This window comes from Thunnus thynnus, chromosome 1 (assembly GCF_963924715.1).
Source record: "Thunnus thynnus chromosome 1, fThuThy2.1, whole genome shotgun sequence".
NCBI lineage: Eukaryota > Metazoa > Chordata > Actinopteri > Scombriformes > Scombridae > Thunnus > Thunnus thynnus.
The window spans coordinates 26,539,009-26,563,560 of NC_089517.1; the positions used below are offsets into that span (position 1 = coordinate 26,539,009).

The 24,552-nt window shown below is 38.3% G+C and overlaps 1 protein-coding gene across 2 annotated transcripts in view; it reads right to left on the bottom strand.

The window, feature by feature from the left end:
* Positions 1 to 1,710: 1,710 nt before the first annotated feature.
* LOC137185158 (MAM domain-containing glycosylphosphatidylinositol anchor protein 1) overlaps positions 1,711 to 24,552 on the bottom strand; it is a 192,850-nt gene continuing 170,008 nt past the window's right edge. Inside the window, exons 17-18 of one of the 2 annotated variants that reach the window (XM_067593469.1) lie at positions 12,419 to 12,527; positions 1,711 to 6,101 (exon numbers count right to left, since the gene is read on the bottom strand). In XM_067593469.1, the coding sequence (XP_067449570.1) occupies positions 6,016 to 6,101; positions 12,419 to 12,527 (195 nt within the window). In that variant the 3' untranslated portion in view covers positions 1,711 to 6,015. Of the gene's footprint in view, positions 6,102 to 12,409; positions 12,528 to 24,552 lie in introns of both variants that reach the window. The other variant, XM_067593460.1, reaches the window with a different exon arrangement.

A 24,552-nucleotide genomic window follows, 5' to 3' on the forward strand; every position in this document is an offset into this window, starting at 1 on the left:
TTATGTTTATTTATACCTTTCAGTGTCATATTTCAAATATATTTTTCCTCTAAAATATTTCAGTACATGACAGAGATATACTGTACAACACCCAGCACAGTTTGCTACCCATCTCCCTTCTCTTCCCATTAAAAGGTGCATTTCCCAACTTTTGTTCAAAAATGGATTGGTACATAGACCGTTGTATGCCGTAAAAACCTGACAGTCAGCATGTACTGTACTGTATGCTACACGGTGACCGATGCACTGTTTCCCCGAACCTGCTTATATGCAGACACTGCTTGTCATGGTGAATTACAAAAGTCTGATGAGTCTTCATAAGGTTTTAAGGCTTATCACTGTGAAGCTGCTTTGTGAAACATTTGATGCCACAGAACACAGTACAGAGATACCATCCTGTATATTAGTAAAATGTCATAGAGTTCAACATGAAGCTAATGTCTCTCTCACTCGGGGTCAGCTAGGTTGATTTTTGACAGAACATACTCAATCAAACAGCTGGAAGTTGGAACGTTTTCCTATGACATATAAACACTATCTTGAATCTTTGTGTGGGAAACTAGGGCAAGGGTCACAGTGTTTTTGGAAAACCAAGGCTGAAATGCTCCAGTAATGTTTTAGATAACATTACAAGTAAGCATTACCCAGGAGTTACCAGCAGTCAGACACCGACTGTTTCCACCGAAAAAGAAAATGAGTAGAATATGTGCCTCACTTTATTTACTGTTGCCAGGAGGAATACTTGATCTATTGCCACACAGTTGCTCAGTTTATTGGCAGCTTTTTTAGTTAAGGAGGGGACAGAGGCTGAGTAATTCCATATGGTCACTTACAGGTCAAATCCAATCCATTCAAGATAGATACACACAGCATACAGTATAGGTGGAAGATTAACAGTCAGTTTGTCATTCCAGTTATTATTATTTACCTGCACAATGGCAGAAATCTATTTGTAAGTGTGTTTATGTGTTTTATGTGCATGTACATGTGCAGCTGTACGTTGGCTCAGTAAACAGATGAATGAGTATGTTGCTAACAGAAAGTGGAGATGACCCGGTTGCTCATGTTCAATGGACACAAAGATCCCAAACTACTACTGTACTTTTGGGGAATTCTACACTGAGCACTAGTGTTTCACTGACTGAGCTTACGTTAGAGGGTCACAACTGGTATAGATAGATATACCTTTTAAATATAACATTTTGGAATAGACTAGTCTTCAGATAATACGTAGATGTACACATTGAAAGAGTCCGTGGCAGATTGAACAGTTGGTGATCTCAATATCGTTTGCTCTCTCTCCATGAGAGGTTCAGTGTTTTTGTTGCACTGCAGTATGTGTTATAAGGGAACCAGAACAATATGTAATGTGGATTCTCTTTAAATAAATGAATAATCCACCACATTACAAAGAATACAAAGACAAGGAATTTAGCCACAAATCACAGAATACCTGAAGCAAGAAAACAAATTTTGTCCCTCTCAGGTCATTTGCTAATTACTGTGGAAAAAAAAAATCTTTGGTTTGTCTTTATCAAAACAACTTAAAACTGGATCTGAAATAAATTTATTCTGTAGGTGCTTGGCCTGCCCAATGTACAGTATGTGATGTTTTTACTTTTGGACAATCCATCACATCTGCTTGTAGCATCTATACGTCAGTCAACTAATAAGGTCTTTATGACTGCTTGATTAAGATAATTAAAAAAATTTTAAAAAACCCTGTAGTTTGGTTCTATTATTATTGTTTACAATGATATGGTCAAATTATATTTTGATGCACTGTACCTTTAACATTCTCTTTGTCTCAAAGATTAATAACATTTCTATTACTTGCAGTAAAATAACTCACTCTTCTAAATTATTGTATTCTTAATGATTTTTTTCACTCTATGATGATTGACATGTTAAATGTGGCATTTGTTTGTTTGCTACTAAAGTATGTCACCTAGGACAGATATTAATTGACAAAAGCTTTTGATTGCTTTGCTTTTTTAAATGTTCCTTTTATTGATAGATGTTATTTGGAAAATAATAAAGCACAAAATTCTGTTATTTTTGGCTAAAACAATGAATAATATCCTTTGAATGATAAGATATGTTTTCAGCATGTGATCTCAGGAAGGAAGCTAAATTGAAACACACACTAAACTTTGTATCTGTCCTGGATGACATGACCACAATGAAGCCAAGTTACAGGAAAGGTGCAGTTACACACCAAATACTGTAAAATGGTAATTACTAAACCATTATGCAGGTTATTTGTTGCCTTGTGTAATAAACTGAATGGACCAACAAGTGATGTTTATGCCAGAAATATTAAAAGCAAAAAAATGATAGTTACTTGATTTACATTCTGTTGGAAACAGTATTTTCCTTTTCACCTAAATGGGAACCAATCATATAAACGTTGATTATAGTGAGCCAGCTTGAAAGAATAATTGTGTTGATTCTTGCTTAAAATAAAATAAAATAAAATAAAAGAAAATAATAATAAAAAGAACGTTCTCTATCATACAGAAGTAGATGGAAACAGTACAATTTACTTTTCTTTATCAATGTCAACATTAAAGGACCAGTGTGTGGGATTTAGTGGCATCTAGCGGTGAAATTGCAGATTGCAACCAACTGAATACCCCTCCCCTCACCCTCCCCTTTCAAGTGTGTAGAAAAACCTACGGTGGCTGCGAAACTCGTTTTAAAACTCTAGAGTCAATGTTTGGTTTGTCCATTCTGGGCTACTCTAGAAACATGGTGGTGCAACATGTTAGGTTCCATGGAGGAGGACCCACTCCATCTGAAGATATAAAGGGCTCATTCTAAGGCAACGAAAACACAGCAATTCTCATTTTCAGGTGAATATTATTAAAACATATTTTTGAATATTATATTCCTTTTCTTCCAAGTCCGTTCTGCTAGATGCCACTAAATTATACACACTGCACGTTTAAATGATAATAGAATAGCTTAGCAATGGGTTCCATTGTATTTGCTCATGTCTATGCTATGCTTTGAGTTGATATTTCTCAGGTTCAGTAGTCAAATATCTTCTTCTTTATGAGTTGCCATTGAAAGCCAATACATGGCCAATGCATGTGTGAGTCAAATTGGGAGGTATTACAAAGGTTATAGACAACAGCTTGAGATTTCCACAGTATTTTCTTTGTTAATTTGCAACTGCCACATGTCCAAATGTAATGTTAACAATGGTTGTATCTTCCCTGTTACTACTGCCATTGAAACATGAGCCAGTATGAGAAATGATTTGATAATTAGCACATGAAATGCAATGCACATTAATGAGTAATGATATTTCCAAAATGCTATCCTAAGCTGATATACAATCCACATTTAGCCAGTTCACTCAGCCAAATACGCTAGGGGAATTGCTGGTATTACAATGAATGAAAATTACATGGGCATTTTGAGGAGATTATCAAAAGCTGACAATAATTTAAGTTTAGCTTACAGTACAGTATGTGATTGCAGAACAAAGAAGCTACATTTACAAGAGAGCATGTCACTCAAATGTCTTCTATAATGTTTAGTTTCATTCAGGAACAGGGTAACCTGCTGTTAAGTGCACTCATCAGATTAAAGTAAATGAATGATGAGAGACATAAAGCTAAGATACAGGAAGCATTTTTGGAAACTTGAGAGTTTTCTCATGTTGCTTATTTAATTTGTTCTCATTGTACACTACTGTCTGTGGCATTTCACAGATTTGTCCAACATGCCCTACAGACCTTTGTGGGAACTGAAAGCTGGCAATGATACAGTATAATGGACACATAACAATCAGCATCAGCTTACGGTAAATACAAATACAAAATGAAATAAGAAAAACAAAAAACAAGTGCGATGATCAAATCAACATGACATGACAAAGACAGACAGAATTACATAAGGTGCTGGAAAAGACTGATTCACACCTACATTAATGCACATGTAATGAAGCAGATCAGTTGGTGGAGCAGACTGACCGGAGAATATAGAGTTTCTTAAGTTGAAGCATGATGCAGCACACTGCTAACACACTATCCCCCTGAACGATTGAAATGTCTACAGCAGCGATTAATGGATACACAGATGATGAATACACAGATAATTATAAATCAGAACTGATAAATGATGAGGGAAGTGCCCGTTTCAATGCATTTCAGACGAGTTGTTTTTTTTCTGCAGACTGAAAGGCGATCTTAAATGCAATCATAAACTATTGTATACAGATCTATAGATATGAGTATTTCTCAACTAACAATCATATCTATGTGATTATGAAAACTGTTTACACTACAGACATTCAGTGTTAATTAAACAATGACAGAGAATATGATATGCAATCCACACTGCACACCCACCAGATACTGATAGTTTTCTCCATCTTTCACTCACAAGTGTATGGGAAATTCATACATGACATTCAATAACCTGTGGAGAAAGAAGTGCTCACTGATCATATGTTCAACTGAACTCACCCCTGGCCCTTCCCTGCCTCCCATACCATACCACTTTTTTCTCTTCAAACTCATTAAAGGCATGTCCAGCTATTCTGTTGCGGTTGATAACTCCAGACATCTGCGTCATGATGTCCAGTGACGGGAAGTTCACGGCAAAGGAGCAGACATGTGAAAGGTGCATCTTTTATGTATGGTTTTCCCTCTGCGTCATTCAAAGACGAGGCATGTTTTGGAGACAGAGGGTGAGCCAAGGGGCTGGCTGTAATGTTGGGAAGGAAAACTGAGTGCATATTTGTGTGTGTGTGTGTGTTTGTGTGTGTGTGTGTCTTCACAAAGTATGTTCGAAAAGTTTAGATTTCTATCCAGGTGGCTTGGGTCATCCTCGCACAGCCCTCCACATGCTCAATTCACTTTCTGGATCAAAAATCATCTTCTCTTCCTCTCATAAATATTAATATAATACTTTATTACCCATTGCCCTTGACCCTTATAACGCCATAAACAAAACAAAACAAAAAAAGTAAAATATCAAAAACATTGAGTTGGTCTGACAAATTGCAACATCACATAATAAGTAGAATAAAACCCAAAGGAACAGCAGAGGTTGTATAAACGTTGTGCTTCTTTAATTTCACTTTGTAAAGTCCTCCACTGTCCTAGTTGTGTTTTAGTTTAAACTTTGTTATATTTAGTATATATAGATAAATGTACACGTATAATCCGGACTGAGGTTTGTCTCTTGTGTCAAGCAGAGGGCAAGCAGAGAGGCTACCAGGAGTGCCCTTCTTTATCCTCTGTTTCTTGTTTGTCCTTTCTTCACAGTTCATATGTTTATTCATTCATTCATTCATTCATCAGTTTTTGTTTTTTTTGTTTTTTTTCTGTCTGTCTCTTTGTCATTCAGTAGCTCCCATGGTCCCAAAGGTTGGGACAGAAAGGGAGACAGTCTCTGTGAAAAAAGAGGGTTTTTCCCACTTTCTCGCTCTCTTTCACTTTCTTCCTGGAATCCCTCTTCCCTCATTTTATTCCCTCAGGTCCTTTGTCATCTTTGGTAGAGTGTCCGACACTTTGGTGTGTCTGGGGAATAGGGCGGAGGGGGCCATCGAGGATTGTAGTTCGAGGGAGTGGAGATACATGAGAGGGTGCACGCATGGACGAAGAAGGTTGATGAAGAAGAGGAAAAGGTGACAAGTGACACGCCGACATGGACAAGTGAATCTAACCAGATTAATAGAGTGACAAAGGAGAGAATGTGAAATATCATGTTCACTTTAAATACAGTATGAGCGTTGGTTGGTTACACTGCGTGTCTGAAGGGAAATGTTTAAAGAAAGCGAAGGGGGAGAAAACAGACTTTGTGTTACTTTTTATCTAAGCAAGACGGATAAAATGGATGCATGAAGGATAGAAAGACGACGAGTGGATAGGGACAGACAGGTAAGAAGACAGGTAAGGAGAGGAGAAGACAGGGAGAAGGGTAGAGAGAAGTATAAGAGCGTGAGTCAGGGCAGTGTCTGTCAGCGCAGACAGTTGGCGGTGCTGTGGCAAGTGCTCATCATCTGTAGAGTAGCGACAGGAAACAGGAGAGGCCAAAAGTCAGCCAGCTGGCCAATGGGAGCGAATGTGATCCACCGATCAAAACTACAGAAGCAATAACAAAAGAGAACAGAGATGTCATATTAGTTCAAATGTATATAAAATCTTTTGACCCCCTTCTGCTACTTATGAAATGCTGTAATTCACAACTTAATATGGTTTTATAGCAAAGCTCCAATGAACACATGTCCTTGTCTACATTAAGATTACTCACTCTCCACCAGACATGGTTATGTAATACACTCCTATAATTACAGCAATGCTGAACAATCATGAGGGCTTTCTACGCTGTAATAATCACAGATCTATTCATTTTACTTTTAATTTATTCTTATGAGCCTAAAGGAAAAAGGATGACTGTTGATCCTTGTCTAGCATTGCATTTTACATCTACTGTGTGACTGTCAATGTTCAAAATTAATTCAAGGATAAATAAACAGCTCAAACACATTTGAATGGACTCCATTCAAATTTAAAAAAATAATGCACACATTTAATGTAGTTAGCCATTTCATTTTTGATTTTACCAATGGCCTCACAATGAACAATTTCACATCTGAGTCATCAAAAATAAATCTCTTTCTTCTGAAATTCAGTTTTGTCCCTTGTAAGCTGCATTTTATAAAGAACAGGCAAACCTTGATATTAACCACAGGCTAAGTAGATAACCGATCATGTATATATTTATCTCTTTGGCTTGAGGCTACCTTTAAGCCTGAGGCTGAGTGCAGAGGCATGTGCAGTGAAAAGCCACAGTGTGGCAGAGCGTTTAGAGCTTTCTTCTGTGCAACAACAATAATCTTTTGAACAATACCAAACCATGTTACCAATGTTGAAAGAAGGAGGGGGGCTTGTTGAAAAAAAGATCTGTGTTTTATCATTTCACATGGAGAAAAGAGAGATGCTTGTTGAGTGGAGGCGGAAGGAGAAAGATAGAGCAGTGGATGAGGGGGTGGATGACTAAACAAGGAAGAGAAACAGAGAGAATCACCATTGATATCCTACACATTGTCATGACAGCTTTGAGATTTAATGAGGAAAAAGAAGTTACTACTGATGTCATCATCGCCAATTTGTGATGGATTGTTATTGTTGTTTTTCTTTTTTTCGGCATAGTGTTGCTGTTTATGCACAGATCTTTTATGTGGTGTTGTTTAATTGTTCAGAACAATCATCTAAGGTTTCCTATTTATTTTCTTTTATGTTAAAACTTAACAGTAACAAACGCACACTCATTCTCTCCTCTCACATACATATATTATTACTCTCATTCATTTGCATGCAGCACTACACAAATTCAGCACATTACAAGTTCAAGCTGCTCAAAGACAGTTACATAAATAAAAAGCAGGTATTGTGTTAAAAAGATCAATATGATTTCATAGCAAGGGGCCATCTTCCAGGCAGTAAATCAATATTTATAATAAAGCTTTGATCCATACGGGGCAGACATGCACACAAGACCACACACACACACACCTATACTGTATATAGTATAGTTGCAGCATCAGATTGAAGTGGAATATGACATTTTACATCTGGCTCTCTGTCTCTCTCTCTCATTTCCTCTTTTTCTGTCTTTATCCTATCCGACCCCTGCTCTCTCTCTCTCTCTCTCTCTCTCTCTTGCTCTACAGGGTCTCTCAGAAAAGTTGATTTCAGTAATTGTGTGGCGGTGATACAGGTCCATACATCTTTCTGTCTGTCATGGAATTAAAATGGAGTTAGAAAGATAATGTATTACTATTGTGTGCATGTGTGGTATGTGTGTGGTTCCATGTATGCCAGTGTTCAGACAGTGCACAGCTATCCCTGGCTATATCACAGTCCATGTGGCTAAATGACAATGTTCTACTCACCGGGTAAATCATCGGGTTAATTAGATAATGAGATGTGGCAATTCCACTTGAAACAGTTATACAAAGGAGCCGTGAGTAAACAGACATATTAAATAATTAATGTTTTATTTTGAAGTTTTGACAACGGTGAGCATGAATCAGTCCTCATCAAAATGTTGTTTCCTATCATTTATAGGCCTGATTGTGTACACAACACACCTCACCGACAGCTCATCATTTTGCTGCAGTCTTAATATACTCCAATGGGCCATTCAAAAAACAGGAAAAATCTCCTCTTATCTCACAATATACACTCACAGGCCACTTTATTAGATACACCTGTGCAATCTAATGCAATCCAATACAACAGCTCTGCCATAAATTCTACATTTATGAAGCTTATACATTGTCAGTTGTTGTTGTCAGAAAGGTGATAATTCTACTTTATGTTTATTATTGAGGGTGTAGTGTTTGGTGGTGGTGTACTGGAGTGCATTATACTGAAAAGTGTTCCTAATATTTTGTCCTCCTCATGTATGTTAATGGAGTGGACAAAATATTAGGAACACCATTCAATATAATGCACTCCAGTACACCACCACCACCCACTACAACCTCAAAGTGTTCCTGATATTTTGTTCTCCTCATGTATGTTAATGGAGTGGACAAATTATTAGGAACACCATTCAATATAATGCACTCCAGTACACCACCACCAAACACTACGCCCTCAATAATAAACATAAAGTAGAATTATCACCTTTCTGACAATGTCAACAAAAACTGAAAATGTATAAGCTTCATAAATATAGAAATTATGGCAGAGCTGTTGGATTGCATTATATTGCACAGGTGTATCTAATAAAGTGGCCCGTGAGTGTATTTAGACATTTGAAATTAGTAATTGTCCATGTAAATGTCCACCGTTGTGTACAGAACTGTTTCTTGGTTGGCATATGACTAGATGTCATGCATAAGAGAGTGAAAAACAACCTCTCTATTATTGTTGACATGTTCATGTTCAGATTGTGAGAATTGCCCCCCCTTTTAGGTACTGCTGCTATGCATGTCAGTCCTTCCGTGCTTGCACGTCACATAACCGTGGCAGATTTACCACTTGGAATTCTCATTAATTTTTCAAACAATGGATCCTTGATTTCAGGAAGAGGTAGACAAAAGCAGACATAATTTCTAGCCACTGACTGTGAACTTCACTGACTGAACTGTAACTGGACAATTTTCCTCAGCTAGCTAACTAGCTATCCCACTTTGAGGAATTTCAGATCAGTTACTCTTACTTATGTGTAAATAAAAAATGTTAAGCAATTTCAGAGTTCAGAGTGCACTATTGCTACACCTATTTAGAAAGTTTACATTTCTGAAAATAGAGGATGATACATAAATATAAAAAAAATAATAAAGAAGAAGAGCAATGGAGAAATAAGGGAGGAAACTCCTTCAACGGAAAAAAAGAGAAAATAAGCCAAACACTAACATAGTAAAGATACAAGCTCGCTTCTCACCACCTCTTCTCCTGCTAACACACACATCTGAGCCAGGTGGAGCTCTGTGATTTATGTAGGTGAAGTTGCACCAAACATGTCGGAAGAAATCATCCTTCTTTTGCGGAGGATTGTAGTTTAACAGTGCCCTGTGTGTGCACATACTTAACCTGACGTAAATGTGTGTGAATACTTGTGTAAGAATGTGTGTACTACATTTGTCAGATGTGTGTATTTGTGAGCTTATGTCCATCCCTGTGAGTCTATATATACAAGTCTTACATGTATAATTCCACTTGTAGGTGGATGCACATGTCATGTATGTGTATCAGCATGTGTGCAATGTGCATGCAGTGTGTGTTTGTGTGTGTGTGTGTGTGTGTGTGTGTGTGTGACACAGGTGCGATGTATCAGCTGGGTGATGCTTCCAGGCTCACCTTTTCTCCCTCCGCATCCTGTGAGATGCAGGGAGCAGAAATACAGTGCCAATGGAGAAGTGCACTCTGACTCAAAAGCATCTCTCTCTCTCTCTCTCTCTCTCTCTCTCTCTCACTCACACACACATACACACACCACACAATTTATGACAGTTTGCTGATCAAAGCTGCAATTGATGTTATGTACTGCTTTATACTTGTGCTTTCAAAAGCACTATCTCACCATGCATGTGTGTTTTAAGCTATTTGTCATCTATCTATCCTACACTGTATGAGATATTGTGCATATTGTGTAACTGGTGGTATGTTGTCAATGAGTTTACATTTTCCTCTAAGTGATATTCCTTTTCAATTTCATACCTGGCAAACATGAGTTGAATTTAATCCTTCTCTAATTCTCATTTTATTTCATCAACTCCATGGTGGCAAAATCTGTACCCAAGATAGACGCCTTTGTGTTTCTTACAGTGACAAAACTTCATCAGTCGCCTGCCTGATAATTACCCATCTGTCTGCACTGTATGTCTTTGCCTGCACAAAACCTGCAGGACACACATGCACACGCACACGCGCAAACTCAGAGAGCTCAAGAGCTTTCCTCTTCCTGTTTACACCTTCATCCATTATTTACTGCATCCGCCAGTGTCTTTACATGCACATATGTGCGAGTTTGCACACATCCAAACACACACTCATATGCAGGCATCTCACACTAAGGTTTGAGGGGGTAAAAGCAGGTTGTTAATAATTCACTTTCTCATTTTTGCTGTTTTCTGTTTTTTTTTCCAGGGCTCTAATGTTTCGCTTGCAGTAGGTCTTGACAATAAAAAGTTAGCAAGGTTGCTTTTTTCTCACTGCATACTGTCTAGCTTATTATATTAAAATAAGTCACTAAAAATGCACTTTTTTTCTCAATTGCTTAAGTTCATTTTCTGTTGCAGTTCTCAGAACACTGAGAGGAGTCACCTTATCATTTTGTTGCTTTGTCCTGCAAAAGGACAAAGCAACAAAAATATAAATACTGTTATGAGAAAATCATTTGAGAATTGCATTGTTTTGAAAATCATGATTTTCATTCAACGAAGGCAACTAAGAAAAACTGTAAATGGTGAGATTTCTGTAAAAGCCATTCCATTATACCATTATACCAGAAAATGTGAAGTCAAACAAATTGGCTGAATAACATTTAAAAGATCAGTATCGTATTAGTGACTCACATGTTTGATTGTTATGTAGTTATTGTTTCAGAAGATCTCCATTTCTCCTAACAGTGATGGCAGTGCATAATAAAATAACGGCCAACTAGCTGTTGTTGTGCATGTTTGTAGAAAAAGAGAAAGAATGCAAAGAAGTCTGTTATGAGAATTTTATGATGTTTATGTGCCTGTGTTTTTGTGTCTTTGTATGCTCTTACTATAGATAAACTGCTGGCAGGTTTTACCTTTATATTCTCTTTCTTCCTCTAGTCCCTTTCTTTCTTTTTCTCACTCTACACACACAGACACACCCATCCACACATACTTTCAGTCATTCTCTTTCTTTGACCTTTTCTCTGTCTCTTCCCGTGTCTCTTCTCCACAGCCCACCCCCTAGGCTATGGGAGTCTCTCTCTCTCTCTCTTCCCTTTAATTCACTGCATTTTATTTCTGGTTCACCGTTAAGGCAAAATGGCCTTCACAAACAATATTTATAAGTAGAAAAATTGTATTCTGGTATGCTTTTTATAGGCAGATAGCTTGGTTTGACTTATCTATCTTGTTGGCATGAAAGGAGAAACTGTGGTCAGTTTATGGAGTGAAAACAGTCCTGGTGATGCCTCAGCGTTGTTGGATCCAAGTGCCTCTCTCTTTCTCTAACTCTACAGATATACTGTAGCTATATACTGTACTTTCTCATTCTTCTTCACCCATGCTCTTTTTCTTTAAAGCCTTATCAGTACAAAGACTCTCTTACCACGATTTCTCTCTTTCTCAATAAATATCAAGGGTAAATATCAAGGGTTTTTAAAGATGAAGAGCAGTGTGCAGAGGTGTACAGATAATAAAGGGTAGATCACTAATGGAGAACAGAAGGTAAGAGGTAAAAGAGACAAGATTTAACGAAGGTGGGTGTGGAGAAGGCAGCAGGGAAAGTTAGAGGATGAAAAGATAGAGGGGAATGTGGAGTAAGTAAAAAGGTACAGGCAGAGGAAGGACCACAAATGAAGCTGAGGCTTCCAACTCGCCTACATGCTGGTGCCCTGTGGTTCCCACTTGTCTCCGTACAGCCTCCACACTGACAATATTTTTCTCTGCGCCATATTTCCACACCTCTCAAACATTAAAGACGATGTCATGTTCTCTTTCTCTGAAAGTTCTGTCTCTAATTCCCTTCTCTGCTACCCCTCAATTCATTTATTTTCAGTAGAAATCAATTCAGTTCAACTCGGTTTAATTTTGCTCCGTTTAGTTTCTTAGCACATGCTTTATTGGTATGTCTGTTGAAAACAAACACAACCAAACGCAAACACAAGCTTCTTTTAGTTTTTCCAGGGTTTATGATCATCTCTCCATTCAAAATGTCACATTCTATCTTACCTGTCTTACCTGCGCTGGCTACAGTGTTCTCCTGCTTGCATTTCCCTGTAGTGATGGACACGTCGTCAATGGCAATATCCCCCTCAAAATTCGGGCCTCGAATTCCTTCAAACACAATCTGTTTAGGGAAGAGACAGAGAGAGACAGATACATGCTAGGTCAGTATGTCTGATACAGTACTATCTATTTATATTGAGTCAAAAAAACAGACACAGCTATAGTAGGACAAACTTCACTTAAACCAATGAGGATTTTTGTTTAAATAAAATTCTTACAGCAAATAGTAATAAAGTTGTTGTTTTTTCCCATTAATTTACATCTGAATGAAAAAAAGGTGTGATGATAAAACGCATTTCACTTCACCTTGAACATAAGGTCTCAAACTGGTCAAATAATTAATTCACAGGCACCGCATTTTAAAAAGACAATATATGCTAAAACACTAATTAAACAAACAGCACAGAAATCAAAGTGCAAGTAGTACCATTCAGTATGAAGTATTAAGAAGTTACATTATTGTCCCTTAATTATTTGTGGAGCCTACATCATCAAAACAAAAGAGGAGACACATCTGAAAACTTCCAGGCGACTTCCCCATTTTAGCCACCAGCCATCTGGTTTTGACTGACAGTCTAATTACTGTGGTGTGCCAAGGCACCAAAAGCCCATCGCACCCAGCTAATCAAAAACCAAGTGTATTCTGTCTGGAATATGTGGGGAAGAAAAGCAAACAAACAAGGAAACTTTGTTGCTCCGAAATAACAACAAAAGCGAGTTTCACAGCTGAAGTTGTTATTGGCTTCAAGTACAGACTTTGGTCCTTTATAATGTTTAATTTTAAACATGATAGCCAAAGTTCTTGCTGTGTAATCATGTCTGATTTTCAATCCTACAGTAATAATGGCCTATTTGATCTGTTAAATGGTTTCTACAGAAATACAGTCCATGCACAAAATGATTCATGGGCTTCTACATATATGGTTCCCCTATTCTTCAATAAACACTTGAGCAAGGCAGTGTGAATGGAAAAACTGCCTATATAACATGTCTGTATACATACAGGTTAACGAGAGAGTGAGCACGTGCATGCATGGAAGGGTGGCTGATATGCATGACTGGCCTCACACTGATGTGCTGTGGTAGAGTATTAACAGAGTCTTTAACAGAGTATTTAACTCAGGAAACAGGCAGAGCAAACCTGTCGTCAATTTGTGTGTACATACTATATCAGAGCAGGGGTGGGTTCAATTAACCCAGCTCTGACCCATCGAAGAGAAAAGCATGATCTGATTACTTATATGTTCTGAGTAAATGAAAGGCGGAGAATGAAGAGGCAAAAACCATGGTAACCAACTCTCACTGCTGTGACACTCCATTCTGCAAGTGCTGGCCTGTTAGTGCCTAACAGCAATGTCAATTTGAAGTATCAAATAGAAATTCATGGGGAAGATACCAATAACCTATTCATTGCCATAGACAAGGACCGGCATTGCTGTGTATGTGTGGGGCAATTCCTCTGGTTCACCTCTGCAGTGTACTCATGAAAAGCCAGGTTAAATGTGAATAAAGAAAGTCAGTGGAAATTTATATTTTTGTAAATGTAGTTTGTTCAGCTTCTGGCTCAGATACAATGGCTTTTGTTTGAGAACTGCTGAATTTTTTTTTTTCCTTTCATAGCCTAAGTCAACTGATGCCTATTTGACTTCTACCATACTGACCAGTGTATGAGCACACACTGCAGGCATGACTCTTCTTCAGCACCCCCAACCTTCACAAGACAAGACACAACCTAAAAATTTTTTCTTCTGTTTCTCTGTCTGTTTATCCTCTCTAAATAGAGAGCCCATTCAATTATATTGGTAAAGGGGAGGCAAACACAAGAGCAGTACCACCTCTTCTCCACTTGCTTTCTAATTTAGTCCCAGAACGAGAGATCTTCTTTGAATGAATAAATAAAATAATTAGAGGAACCTTGAAATGATTGGGCGGTGGGGGGAAAAGAAGTGCAGCACCACAGGCTGGATGGTTATAGTTGCTTGGCTCATTTGTGCAAAAGGTTAGGCAGAGGGTAGCTGCGAGGGAAATTCAGGGGTAATACAGAGGAGGCTAATTGGTCAAAAGGCCATGGTCATCTCATTTATAAATGTTAAGAAACTGTTTCTTTACTGTGTGGCTTTGGTTAACATTTTGTTTTATTTATGCACTTTTGTCCTCTGGTCCTATCCGCTGTGTAAATTTCTGTTGTTAATAGAACCAGCACAGCACACTATACAGCATCCCTACAGACAACTTAGCATACACACATACACAGAAACACTCATGCGCTGACATTAGAGCTACGCATGCCTGCCTCTGTACACCTGCAAGCACGGCTGCATTAAACAAGTCGAAGCAAAGACACCAGATTGTTGTATAATTAGACACGATGAGAAAAATAATTGGGAGAAGGAAGCCCAGAGACTAACACTGGCCTTGACACACAAAAACCCAGAACAAAAGCACCAAATAACCATCTTCTTTAAGCCACATAACAACACAATCACACTGGGCATAATAATTTCCTCAAAGATATTAAACCAACTGGCACTACACAAAGCAATGCAATATCCTGCCATTCAGTGTAGCAAAATAATAATTATATGTGTTTATTTTTCTGGAAAGGCGCAGGAAAACAAGCCTTTGCCCTTTCACTTAATGTGCACTGCTGACAGATCAAGCTGAAGTGTGAGTCTCCTGGGCCAACAGTGCCTCGTACTCAACCATCCCAGCAGTGCACACATTCCTCAACTTTGGAAGTGGTGAGGATGTTTAATAAAGGGTCATGGAAGACTGATAATGACTATTGATAATTTGGTAAAGATGAAAAATACTGTTAAGATTGCAATATTGTATTATTCCTGTACAATCCACCTGTGTTCTTAAAAGTAGATCACCAAAGGATGTCTTTCTAAAATTCACATGACAACTTGAACAAATCTTACTGTGGTTATGAGGTTGTGGGATGTAAAAATGGGGTCATGAGGCCACAGAAGGTTGCTGTTATATCAAATGTGCCTGATATTTAACTTTGACATTTAGCAGTAATTGAATACTCAAAAAAAAAAAAACATCACACTGTTGGAGAAGGTAGACTACAAAATCTCGTTTTCAAAAATTATGAGTAAAAATTCTCTCAACCCCCAGTTTTCTCCATAAAAGTGCACAGTGTGTGACACAGAGAGTGTATCTGAAGAAGCCTGAGTGAAATAGACAGCTTGTGTGTTTGACGGCAGGATCAAACGGTGTACAGTAAAGTGTCAGGTTGGAGTTGCGAATGTGTCGTTTTGTCGAGCCTTGTAACCTTTAATGTTCCCATTGATGTACTGTCCACATACCAGAGAGGACACAGACGTGAAAGAGAGAGAGAGAGAGAGAGAGAGAGAGAGAGAGAGAGAGAGAGAGAGAGAGAGAGAGAGAGAGACGGTGCAGTACAAGGCACACAAATATGGGTTGGCCTGGTTTCCAACAAGCCCCCCAGGTACAAAACACTGTGAGGAACACAGATGGCCTCTGGGTAATCCACAGAGGAGCGAGTAGGGACACAAATAATCTACCACATGCTAACTCTTTTTTTGAAACTCCATTGATTTTATGTGTGAATGAGTAATTTCTGCTTTATAAATTGATCTCAATGAACAACAAGTATCAAGGCCAATCGTTTTTCTTGCAAAATGGATACAACGATAAAAACATTAAGCGAGAACAACTGATTGACACTATTTGACAATGCAATAGTGAAAACCTGTTTTTTCAGTGTGTAAAACAGCTCAAACAAAAATATTCAGTTTTTCCCAGAGGAGCAATGAACCCAAATCAAGAGCAGAGAAGCTCATAAAGTGGCAGTTCACATTTCATGAATTTACAACTTGAATATAAACACACTGTATGCAGTAATCATGGCCAGCAGGCAGTAAACAATTTAAATTCTAATGCCTCCTTATCGGTTGGCTCTACCACTGTTTACAATAAAAGCCATGTATTAATGCAAGCCATTGGCTGGGCTACAGCTCTTGTTTCAGAGAGGCAGGAAGGGAATACTCAAATACATTCTCAAATACATCATTACTTTTGTTGGACGGAGCACAAAGAGAGGGGAGCTGCAGAGACGAGTGGCAGCACCTCAAAGGCCTTCGGTGTATGCAGTCAGTGAGCTGTGCACAGGACTATAAAGTTTGTTCTCTCCACGGACATGCAAGCAGCATGAAGCAGACATGAAACAAGCATCAATATGCAGTCACTCCTGCACTCTGTGGCACCAAATAACAGTTACTTCAACACAAAAATCCTGCAGGAATTCAACTGAATTAGAAAACCATGTGATTTTTGTTCAGAAGGGCAATTTGAGATAAGAGATAACGGACATGGCAAGGCTACTCACTGTTTGTTTTTCTTTAGAATTTAGGTTAATGGTTTCTTCACTTGTAGAGAAAAATATTCTACATTAAACTGCAAAGCAACAGACACAGCCATTAGTGTACTCTACAATACCTGGAGTATTCAACTCCAGGCCAATTACAGTAATAGTGGCTGATACTGCAAACTGGGACCGTGATAGAACATGTGGAGGCTGAAACTGAAACTTAAAGGGGCACTCATATTTTACATGTTAATACCAATTTACTCAACATGCTAAGCACTATTAAACCCACGAAAACAGTTGCATAAGGTTTACTTTTTCTTTGGAGGCAGCTTCGTCAATTTTGAAAAAATAACCCTGATGATGTCATGACAGTTATCTTATCTTATGCTTGGACATACAAACTGGGGGTGTGGAATTTGAACGACATGGATAATAACCAGACAAGAAGGGTTTAATGAAAGATACTACTGAATTGCTTTATGGGAAGTGTAGGATCCAATGATTTTTGAGGCACACCCAGAGCCATACTAGAGACTGACAGTCTGGATATTCTGGCTTCTCATTTAAATCTCTTATCTAGCACAAATTTATGAAAGTGCAATACAGAGGGGAATTTGTCTTACTGTATTTTGTTGCAATATTATTCTGTGTATGATTTAAAAGTGTGTGGTAGTGCACTGCAGTATTGGATACTGTTTGGATACTGGATAGCACGGACACTGTTTGGATAGCACATAGTTGCCATAGGTTGCCAGTCCTTGCATCACACATTTGTAAAAACACAGCAATGCCCAACCATATCCTCAGCCTCCCAGCAGCCAAAACTCAATCCCTGGTCAACAGCCCTTCACAGACATGACTATCAAGAGTTGTAGATGCAGCGAGCCATAGCAATTGGCAAAATGAACTTAATAGAGCCATCCATTGCAAATTCAACACGTAGAAAAAAAACCAAACACCAGAACACAACAACACCAATTGTGTCAGGTAATTCCAATTGTCAATAGCAGACAGCTCAATTATTATTATTGATTGTAACGAAACCAGCAGTCCCCAGAGACAGAGAGAAACAGAGGGGGAGAATGAGAGAGAGATAGAGACGGGTGAAAACATGGCAGCTGGAGGTGGTAAGAAAGGCAGTAAAAGCTGAAGGAGAGAAGAGAGAGGAGGCTGAAGAAAAAAACTCAAGAGAGACAGACAGGTATAGGGTAGAGAGAGAAATGGGGTTCATCCTTCTCATTTCATTTCATCAGACCCTTGGGAAGCTTGGTACGTAAGAGAAAGTAGTAAGAAAGGAGGAAAAGTGTGAAAAGGAGAGAGAGAGAGTAACAAAGTATGTTTATCAGCTTGCCTTCTCTGGCTGGTGCTGGGATCAAGGCTGCATGCACTCTACATTATTTAACAACTCTATTTGTAACACGGCAGAGGTTTGTGTGTGTGTGTGTGTGTGTGTGTTAAACAGACAGAGCAAATGGAAGAACTGAGATGTGGGATAAAGTTGTTCTAAAGGTTAAAAAAAGTTTTTGCAATTGAATGACAGCACAAGAAATCATGCTATTTGAATTTGAGTGATTAAACAAAAAGTATATTTAATTTATTTTCTTGCTGTTGTCAAAAAGAAGCCTAATGTACAGTATGTTGGCGATCAACCTGAATTAACGATCAGCTGATTAGTCATGTAGGAGGACAACCGCTTGTTCTTTAATTCTGTTAACTAATCTTTGATTCTTAAGGAAAATAAGAGACAGACTCCCTGGATTCCTAAGTTTGTAAGAGCAGACCCTCGGCCTGCAGAACTGACCTTTGTAACCCCCCAAGTGGGGGTTCGATCAGTGATGCTCAACAGACTCAGAAAGACCTCCTGGAAACCACTTCGATAAGTTGAATTATGACATGAACTAAAAGCATAAAATGACCCTAAAGGCCACTTGGATCGCAGAAAAACAACTCCCACCTTATAGATGGAAGACAGGCTCTTATCGTCAAAGCCATAAACTAATCCACATTCGTGAGGACTTCGTGAAGCCCCTTTCAAATCTGAGACAAACCTGAAATTCATGTAAATTTAATGTCTAACCATCATGTAACTTATATCATGTTATTTGTCATGTAAATACAAGAAGAACAGTATAACTTTCATAGGTGTATGACTATCTACTAAAGAGATATAAGACTTAGATTGTATCATCCTTTTATACTAACAGGTAACAATACTGCTCCTCTATTGACAAGAGTTAAATTCCCTTATGTGAAGAGTTAATGAATGTTTAATAACCATGTATCTGTATTTTAAGTGTTTAACTTGTGATCCATTTACCTCATAAACAATCATATTTTAGTAGTTAAATTAGACAAGTAGTTTGATTGAAAGAATGAAGTTTCTAAAATAAAAGGAATGTAAAGATAATATTTGAAGGATTTGAGTTTAAAGTTTCTTTTATTGTTAAACAATAGTCACGTTGAATGCTTTTATATTATGAAGTAAGTTATGTCAACTTATATTAAATATGTTTCTGGAAGTAATCTAATCACATAAGTGTTGCCTAACTCTATCTCCTTTCACTATAGTATTAAACTTTGTTTCAGTCAACGGTTTAAGATGTGTAGATAGTTTGAGAAAGTTGAACTAGTGAGGGTTGTATGCTTAGACATCGTGAAGTGTTAATATGAAGGTTAATGTTTGTTATTAGAAGAACTGACTTATCATGAATCATGTAAATTGCTGAACTGTTTTTGAATGGTTTTACAAATATGACCAATAGGACCATTATTAATCAGAAATATCATGAATGTTTGGACACTATAAAAAGAATGTGTTTACAGCTTTAATGTGAAATAATAGGCAACAATGACTCGAAGTGTGAGTTTTTGCCTTCCGTTTTATTCTAACTTATAAAAACAGCCTCAAAGAGATTCCTCTTTGAGCTGGCCTCCAAGAACTCAAGAAAGCTCTTAAGACCTCTCTTTTATTTGTTTTCCAACCAAATATTTCCGTGCTTAACCTTTCATTGCAACAAGTTAATTGGTTTTGTTTTATTAGTAACATTAAGTCTCGTATTTCCACGTATAGTAATTTAATTTGAAGTAAACACGTACAGTATTATATTTTGAAGTAGACGCCACTGAAGACTTGAGCGTAGTCAGACTAAACTTTATTCGACACTCAACTTAAGTTACTACAAGCCAACCAAAAGCCTGAATCTGCAATTTAAACCCTTAAAGAAGAAGAAGAAAAGAAGAAGAAGAAAAAGAAGAACGCTTGAAACTGCTCTCTGAGAGCAAGACTGCAACCCAGAAGTGAAGCTGGCCTGAAGGCTCTGCCAGAACAGCCTGAAACAGCTTGATTCTTTAACGGCATTCAACACCTCTGCATCCACTGAGATGCACCACAGCCCACGGCTGATACGGGCTCTTCCACTGCAACACCGCTGGTGATGCTGCGTCAAACAACGCTGGACCTGCCAAGATGACACCTCTACCACGACAACACACCTCAACAGTAAGGCATAACATGGCTTTGTGATCAAGGGTTGATGTCGAATAACGTTAAAATCAAAGAATTTATTTAGAGAAGTTGAATTAGCTTTTCCCTTAGCCTTCCCCGGTACAACACGTTCCTCGAGTCACGCACTTCGAGCCACTCTTGCTGAATAATTTTCTTTATTAAATTTTTATCATTCTTAGGCCTTATTTATTTATTTATTTATTTTACTTTCTTTTAATTTATTATTTTCTGTATATTATCTGTATATATTATATTATCTATGCTTTATCATGTATCCTCAAGACGTTTAGATATTAATAAATGTCTTCATTTATCCAAAAAGTGTTTAGTTGTTTCTTTGAGCTGCAGTAAACAGAGGTCACTGTTTGGGACAAGAACTTATGATCGTGAGACTGAGTCATTGATTAAATTGAACAAGGGTTAGTGCTCCCTCCTGGCACTAACAAATCCTAACCAAAAAGGAGGTGGTGCCCTAATGACGAGGTAATTCATTAATAAAGTATTAATACTCCTACAGTCAGCTCAGCACTGCTATGAATCAGTCTGATGCTTAACCTCTCAACATAGGATACAAACAACTGTCACAAAATATTTTCTATTAGATCATACAGGTTGGGTGTGGAAGTCATATCTGAACAAATTACATACTGAGTACATGATCCTTCTTTTTCCCTGATTAGCCTCCAGTATGCTTAACACAGTTGTTTCCACAGTCGCCACATCACCGTTCAAATGTACTTCAGTATGTATGTTAGTAAGTGAATGCATCACTGTTCATATGGCCTGACATTCAGTGCTGTCAGTTCAGTAGTATATTCAGTCTGTTGCTAGTCCAAGCTGTCATTCTCAGTCCAGTAAAAAACTAGCACATTAGGTTAATAGCTCAGCAACCTATTATTTACATCAGATTATGATTGTTTCTGCACTTTCCATGGCCTTCTAATATGTTATAATGAGGAAGTAACATGGTGTGAATCACAGGTAAGCTGATAACAGCACTCTCAGTCACCAGTGAGCACCACTGTGAGCTAAATACCAAATTATAGCAGCTGATTTCTCTAATCAGCATGTTTACCGAACAAGAGAACTTGTGATAGCCTGCACATTCATGGACCTCAATGGATCATGACTGACAACCACTACATTGTTTGTAGTGGTTGTACATAATTGACGGAGTAGTAAAATTTTCAAAACATGCGTGGTCAAGGACACAAATACTCGTGATTGATTGGACAAATGTATGCACTCACAAATGTGAGTGAAAAGTAAGGGCACACACCCAGTTGATGGAGTGGACAAACGTGTAGTACAGTATATGCATATACACATGAAAAATACACACAAAGAAGAGAAAGACAAGAGAAAAATGGTCTTAACATAGACAACGCTTCTCTTGCATGCATATTTTCTCATTCATCCACCCTGCCTCACCTACCCTCGCCTGAGTCACGATGCAATGAATATTTAAGATGCATTAATTGCTTTATTGATGATACAAACATGCAATCACGTTTCTCTCCTCCTTGTTCACGCACCCTCTCTCTGTCTCTAAAACACCTCCTACTTTGCTCATAAACACACATACATGGTTCTCCTTGCTGTCTTCTTCTTTACTGTATAATTCCTATTCATTACCAGCAGGTTATGGTGTCTGGACCAATTAAGCTGACTGCTTTAACACTGCATAGACACAGTGTGGAAAGGACAAGGCTGTCCCTGGTGTCTGCCTCTCCTGGCGCAGTGTGTGTGTGTATAAACTGTGTGTTTGTTGTGTGTGTGAGTGGTGTCTCTGCATGCATTTTCATCTGTACCGTGTTTGTGTGTGTCTATCAGCACATATGTCTCTGAGCTGCACTGTGAGTGAGCAAAATGTGGTTCTGTTTCCAGCTCTTAGGAGATACCTTCAGACCTTTAATGGTCCATCTACATTTTTACCAGTTTTACCATTTCATTGACCTTGATCTGCGCTGGTGATGCAGTCCCCTGTTTCCCATCCCATTGTTTCACACACTCACAAACACATAAACTGAAACACACAAACACTTCAAGTTGCCTTGGAGTGTGGATATAAATAAATGCTGTTAACACACTGTTTAACAGGCCAACAGTTCCATATTACAAGCCTATAATTACCGTATTTCCTCAAATAGTGGCCAGGGCCTTTATTTACCTCAACTGCAGAGGGTACCAGGCCTTTATTGGAAGCAGATTTATATTAGAGAGAGGCCTTTATTTCTACTTCCTTCTGTCTGATAAGTATATTTGCTCAAATTTTAGTATGAAGCCTCCTTATTTTCTGATCTGCTTCTGTTTGCTCTGTGAAATTTTTGTTACTGCATTACTGCTAATCCACGTACTCTGATGTGTGGAACAATTAATTCTAGCACTTGAGTTCCACTCGGAACATTTTGGCAGTGCACCATTTGGCTGCATTTTAATAAATTACTCACAGCCTGATTTTCTGCAAAATTAGTACTTTTACTTTAGTACTTTGAGTAAAATTAGCTTGACTTTAAATGCAGGATTTTTACTTGTAATTAATCATTTCTACATTGTGGTATTGGTAGGCTACTTTTACTTGAGCAAAGGATCTGAGTACTTCTTCCAACATGGCAGTTCACAGAATCTGATGGGTCAACAAATACGGTGTAACACTGGGTGAGACGGCTGTCGGTCATGTGATACAGTCACGTCTTTCTTGAGTATACTTCAGTGTGATCAGTCTGCTGGTAATGACATACTTAATCATTCATTTAGTAGGCAGTAGGCAGTACATCCAACGACAGAAAGTAAAGCTGTGATGTACATAGATGGTATCTTAAAATGTTGTTTTCCCCTATACTGTAAATACTGCTGAGAGTGCATCATGTCACACTAAAAGCCATTTTCTTATTTTACAGCAAACACATCATATCTTGATTCAACTGACCTGAACTTGGTTGTCATGTCTGTCTGAGCATGAGCAAAAAAATGATATGAGATCTGAAAGAAGGTGCCACGTGACCAACCATTCTGCTTTCTCTGCTGCAAAGTGTACTGAACAAACGAGGATGAGTCAGAGAGAATGAGAGATGACACCAAGTTAGTCACATGTACTGTATAGAGAAACAAATGAGCCATTATGTATGCATTTATGTGTGTGTGCATGAGTTTAAAACTTTTGTCTAAAAGATTTGTTAGCATGCAAAACCAGAAAGTCCTGATACTGTTCAACCTCACAGAGGAGCGCTATAACATACAGCATGCGTACTGTTTCAGACTTAATTTTCCCTTTAATGCTGAAAGAAACATGGTGTTGCAGAGGCATAGTTAATGAAGAGCAAATGCAGCTCCCAGCTCAGGCCTTCAGCCCACATTCATCATGGATTCAATTTCCCCCATGCACTTACAGAGAGTATCTGGAATCATTACAACACAACTAGCAGGCATCCCCTGCTCATAAATAAGCCTGTTAATTGACCTGTCATAGCTAATTGCTGCAGGGGTTAGGAGACTGGTGTGTGTATGTGTTTAAAAAAGAGTTGTGTGCATGTGTTTGAATCCAACACGTTGTTTATACATGTATGTGCTTGTGTTTTTGCGTAAAAATACTGCGGTTAGATAGATATATAGAGAGAGAATGTGTGTGTGTCAGTCAGCGAGTGTATGAACAGTTCGATAGTTGAAGACTCTCTATCCTGAGTGTGTTGATGTTAGAGCCATTAGTCATAAGCCTTGAGACAAGAAGGTGTGAAGCAGACCAGGGCAAAAATCGACCTAACTGGTCTGTCTATCCCTGCACAGGGCCAGAGAGAAAGATAAGCAGAGGGCAATAGAGAAAATAACAAAAATAGAAAGAGATTGAGAAACACACACAAGAGGATAGAGGCACGCAAAATAAAACCATCATCATTTTTTTGCCCTCACTGCTTTTTCTCTCTGTTAGGTTGTAAACTTACTGAGCTAGACATTCATCCACACGCACAGACACGCGGTGAGTAATAAATGCTGGAAAAATGAGTGAGAGATGGAGCATAACGTCCAGTCGGAAAGGAGGACTGAGTCATCTAGTTTACTCGGCCACATCCCAACAGGGAAGAGCTAACTGCAAGCGCAGCTGCCAGAGAGCCGAAGGGACCTCGATGATGTGTCAACAGACAGTACTCAAACATAAGCACGTCTTCTGTTATGTCTCCCTATTGACTGAATGTGAACAGTAAGCTTAAACTTCAGGTGAACTAACACAAAGTCAAATTATTA